General features: G+C 36.7%; 1 protein-coding gene across 1 annotated transcript; it reads left to right on the top strand.

Moving 5' to 3' along the window:
• Nucleotides 1-4,774, top strand: LOC124885341. Its single transcript, XM_047393437.1, has 4 exons — nucleotides 1-569; nucleotides 2,344-2,406; nucleotides 3,393-3,862; nucleotides 4,735-4,774. The coding sequence occupies exons 1-4, from the start codon at nucleotides 225-227 to the stop codon at nucleotides 4,772-4,774; spliced, it is 918 nt and encodes a 305-aa protein (XP_047249393.1). The 5' UTR covers nucleotides 1-224.
• The last annotated feature ends 89 nt before the right edge of the window (nucleotides 4,775-4,863 follow it).

Raw genomic sequence — 4,863 nt, 5'->3', positions numbered from 1 at the left:
CCCTCCTTATCACATGCCCAACCCATCTCAACCTCACTTCTCGCAAATTATCCTCCACTGAAGCTACACCCTCGTGTAGTTTGCGATTCTAATTAGTGCAAGCACTAGACACAATTTAAAAAAAAAAATAGAAATGTTCTTATCAAACCAAAAACCCTTTCTAAAACCCCCTCTCCCCTCACATTACCAAAATCTTATCTCCACCAAATTTTCAAACTATCTCCATGGCTTCAACCAAAATCTTATTCCCTTCACATTTTCATCCATTCTTGAATTCAAATCCCAAATTCACATTCCCAAAAATCAAATCTTTTTCACTTTACTCCAACCCTTTTTGCATTACATGTTCCAAAAAGGTAAAAAGAAGAGGAAAATTGAGGTACCCATCAGAGAAAAAGAAGCTAAAACAACAACAAGAAGAAGCAGCTAAATTTTATGCTGAAAGCAAATTTGAAGGGATTTGGAGGCTTTCGAAGCTCACTGTTTCAGTTGACAAAGATCCTGGAAAAGATTTCTTGGGTGTTTCTGATGCTTTGCTCGAAGAAATTGCTAAAGTTCTTGAATTTCCGGTAATTATATGACTCACTTTTCTTTTTACTCAGTGTCAAAAAGAACTAAGCATTTTTATATTTAGTAACAATTTAACTCTAAAATGTCTATTTTAGCGTTAATGAAATTGTTTGCTAAATAAGGTGTATTAGTAATGCTAAGACTAGCATTGCAAGTATTAGTAATGCTGAGAGATTAGTAACGTTGGGATTCTTGATGTTTTGTGGAAGTAGTAGAAATTGCTCAAGTTCTTGAATTCGTAACAATTTAAACTTTAAAATGTCTATTTTACCCTTAATGAAAGTGCTTTATGTTTATGTTAAGTTAGTCGCAATTAGGGGTCGTTTGGTAGGCTTTATAAGAATAATGCTAGGGCTGAGGTTAGTAACGTTGGGATTCTTGATGTTTTGTGGAAGTAGTAGAAATTGCTAAAGTTCTTGAATTCAAATCCCAAAAATCAAATCTTTTTCACTTTACTCCAACCCCATTTGCATTACATGTCCAAAGAAGGTAAAAAGAAGACGAAAATTGAGGTACCCATCTGAGAAAAAGAAGCTAAAAAAACAACAAGATGAAGGTCAAAATGATGTTGAAAACAAATTTGAAGGGATTTGGAGGCTTTCAAAGCTTACTGTTTCAGTTCATAAAGATCCTGGAAAAGATTTCTTTGGTGTTTCTGATGCTTTGCTTCAGAAATTGCTAAAGTTCTTGAATTTCTGGTAACAAATGTTAACTTTATACTCGCTTCGTCTCATTCTATGTGGCACAATTTGACTTGAAACTTGGCACGGAGTTTAAGAAAAAAGGAAGACTTTTGAAACTTGTGGTCTAAAGCAATCCTAGATATTTGTGCGTATGCAAATCATTTCATTGAAGGGGGGAGCCTTGGAGTAATTGGTAAAGTTGTTGTCATGTGACAAGGTCATGGGTTCAAGCTTTTCCGTAGGCAAAATTTGTGAAAGTAAGGTTTAGCCTAGTTTTAGGTGGATTTTAATGTGGTGTGGTCTAGGAAATCTGATAGTTATTGGTGTTTTGATTGGTGGATTTGTGTTGATGAAACGTTAGATGACGAGTTTAGGAAGTCGTAGGAACTTCTGTGCATAAAATGGGTTAGTAGAACTCTAGTTATAGCGATTACCGTAAAAGGGTCAGTTCGTGATGTCGAAATTCAAGAAGTGTGTTATGAAATGAACGGAGGTGAGAACAATTCCCGAGCTACTGCTTTAGCATCGCTGCAGCGATATGGTCATCGTTGTAGTGACATCGCCGCAGCGACAGAAGCGTCACCACGGCGATGCTCTATTTTGCCTGAGTGAAAACAACCTCTTGTAGAAATGCAAGTTAAGGCTGCATACAATAGACCCATGTGGTCGGGCCCTTCCCTGGACCCTGCACATAATTTATTTTATTATGGTAAAATGACATCCTTTTTGGATGGATTGAAAATGAACGAGTGACAAATGGGACGGAGGGACTAATATATTTGAGGATTTTTGTTTAGTGGAAGTAGTAGAAATTGCTAAAGTTCTTGAATTTCCTGTAAAAAAGTAATCTTTAGAATATATTTGATTTTTTTTTTGGAGTAGAAGTAGTAGAAATTGCTAAAGTTCTTGAACTTCTGTTAAAGAAGTTAACTGTAGAGTATATCTTAGTTTTTTTTGAGTGGAAGTAGTAGATATTGTAAAATATAAACTGGATGGAGTCGTCTGCATTTAGTTATGCTAGCTTAGGTAGTTTCTATATGGTCTACTTTGCATTTGACGTCAAAAAGTGCCCTTCTTATCTTTTTTGTAGGTTGCTTCAATGTTGCCACAGGAGTCATTTAAAGTTGTTAGAAAATCTTTTGACGCTCGCAAGGTTCGTTCCCCTCAAAGCAACTCTTTTGAAACATTCTCTCTATATGAGCTCGTGATTTTTACTTCTATATCAAGTAACCTGCATGTTGATTTTCTAACATTATATGTTTAACCAGCTTAAGTTCCAATATAACCACCATATGGTGCTCTCGATGACTTATTTGCCTTTACAATTGTCCAAGAGTTCGACGACTATGTTTAAGTGAAAAATCTAGACCATGAATCTGTAAGAGCCAGGAGTACTAGGGTCATCCCGTCCATTGTAAAAGTTTTCTTAATTTAGAATGTGATTTGGCATATTCTAAAATCCAAAGAAGTCATGATTACATTGACCAGAAAATAAGTTATACAAATATCCAACCATCAATCGTTTCAGTTAGCAGTCCAGCTCATCAAGCTGGGCTGGGATGCAAGATATTCTTCCATTAGGAGAACCGAATTTAGAACTTCTAGGACCAAGCACTAAAGTGGTTCAATAGATTCAAGTTTTTCAATGAATTGCCCTTATCAAAAGAAAAATGTTTCAATCAATTGCATGTTTCCAAGTAAAAACCTGACCAAATTTTGTTTATCATAATCTAGTTGGGATATTTAAGTCTATGCATGAGGATGAGGTAGCACCTCAATGTATGCTTATCAGGCTTTCCTTTCTCGATCATTAGCTCTTTGCTTCATTCCTTCCTGCGTCAATGAATATTGACTGTCCTAAGTTAATTAAACTATAATGTATTGAATTGAAGGAATGACGGTAGAAAAAAGAAAACATAACTAAACCTCGAGCATAAACCATCAATGATTTCTGTATTACTTATTTCTAACAGTTTTCATGCATTTGAGCTTATTATGGATGTATCCTTGAATATAGAGTAGGGATGATATGTTGGTGATTTTGTAGCATCAGCATACAATTGCTTGACACAAAACATCTAGTAGGTACAGTTGAACAATGTTGATTTGTATTTATCTTCTGCATTCACCTTCTTGCAGTTGCAAAAGGAACAGAAGTTTGTATATACAGTTGATGTGGATGTCCCGAAACTACTAAATTTAGAGCCTCGTACTTGGGAATTCATAGCTGAATTGGAACCCAAGGTTGGCTTAGTTGAGCATTTGCCTCATGACAGAACTTCTGGTGACATAATGAGCATAATACATGCTTGCAGAAGTCAGGATGCAACTGCTTCAGAACACGGAGATCAAAATCTCTGCAACGGATCACATGCGAATGCAAGTTACAGGAAACCAAAAGTTGCAGTTGTTGGTAGTGGGCCTGCAGGGCTGTTTGCTTCCCTTGTGCTTGCTGAATTTGGAGTAGATGTTACACTGATGGAAAGGGGAGAAGCCGTTGAGAAAAGGGGCCGTGACATTGGTGCTCTGGTTGTTCGACGGATATTGCAAGAGGAGAGCAACTTTTGCTTTGGGGAGGTTATATCCCGATTCACTTATTTCCTTCAAAGGTTTTTCCAGCTTCTTGAGATTAATTTCTGCAATTTGCCTCTGCTTGTTTCATGCAACTATTCTTGACATGTATTATTGCAGCACATGGAAGTATCTATGACATTAGAAATGTATAATGGACAAATATTTTCAATAACGTTGATGACTGATTTTGATCTTAATGATTTCAAAATACTGTTCAAGAACTAATTTTGTTAGTGGAATGGCAGAACATATACACTCGAGGTGAAAGCTGACTCTCACTAGGTTTGGACGTGAAAGTTTTTGGCCAATGTAGAATTTTTTGGGGGTTTCTTTGCATTCTGAATAATACTGGGTGTTAATTGCCGTAATGCTTCCTATTAGAACTGATTAAGATGCTATAGGATCTCCTTTGATTGTAACAGGACTAACATGTCCACTGCGCGTAGATTTTCATCTACTTCAACCAATTGGAGTAAAAAATGTAGAAAATTGATTGTTAATGTTATAGGATAAGTTGTTGGTCTCGTTATTATGCTATTAACCAGGATATAGCCCATTGATGTGAAAACTAGCAGGAATTTTCTCACACAAATGAAGATGATTCCTCTGATTATTCTTGAAAAACTCTTGTATAAATAGACAATATTTGAAGGGGAGTCTAGGCGTAAGTGGGAAAGTTCTTGCCATGTGACCAGGACGTCACGGGTTCGAGCTGTTTCAACAGCCTCTGCAGAAATGCAGGGCAAGGCTGCATCAAGACACTTGTGGTCGTTCCCTTCCTCAGACACCGCGCAATAGCGGGGGCTTAGTGCATTGGGCTGCCCTTAAATAGACAATATTTCCGGCTCTGTGTTACTTCCATATTTCATCTTCTCGTTGCTCTTTAGATGGAAATGATGTTGTGCAGGCCATATATTAAAATTCTCAACAATTACTTTTTACCTTGAAATAGATGGATGTCAAATCTTAAACGGTATTCTAATCAAATCTGTAGTCTGTACTTGCACTGCAAGATTTGAAAAGAGATGTTTTAGTG

Source organism: Capsicum annuum, chromosome 7, assembly GCF_002878395.1.
Source record: "Capsicum annuum cultivar UCD-10X-F1 chromosome 7, UCD10Xv1.1, whole genome shotgun sequence".
Lineage (NCBI taxonomy): Eukaryota > Viridiplantae > Streptophyta > Magnoliopsida > Solanales > Solanaceae > Capsicum > Capsicum annuum.
The sequence above is the reverse complement of the archived record's forward strand: the minus strand, read 5'-3'. Positions and strand labels throughout refer to the sequence as shown.

Coding starts and splice junctions, on each gene's coding strand:
- LOC124885341 (XM_047393437.1), top strand. CDS start 225: ATGGCTTCAACCAAAATCTTATTCCCTTCACATTTTCATCCATTCTTG. Junction 2,407..3,392: donor AATCTTTTGACGCTCGCAAG/GTTCGTTCCCCT, acceptor ACCTTCTTGCAG/TTGCAAAAGGAACAGAAGTT. Junction 3,863..4,734: donor TTCACTTATTTCCTTCAAAG/GTTTTTCCAGCT, acceptor GATGTTGTGCAG/GCCATATATTAAAATTCTCA.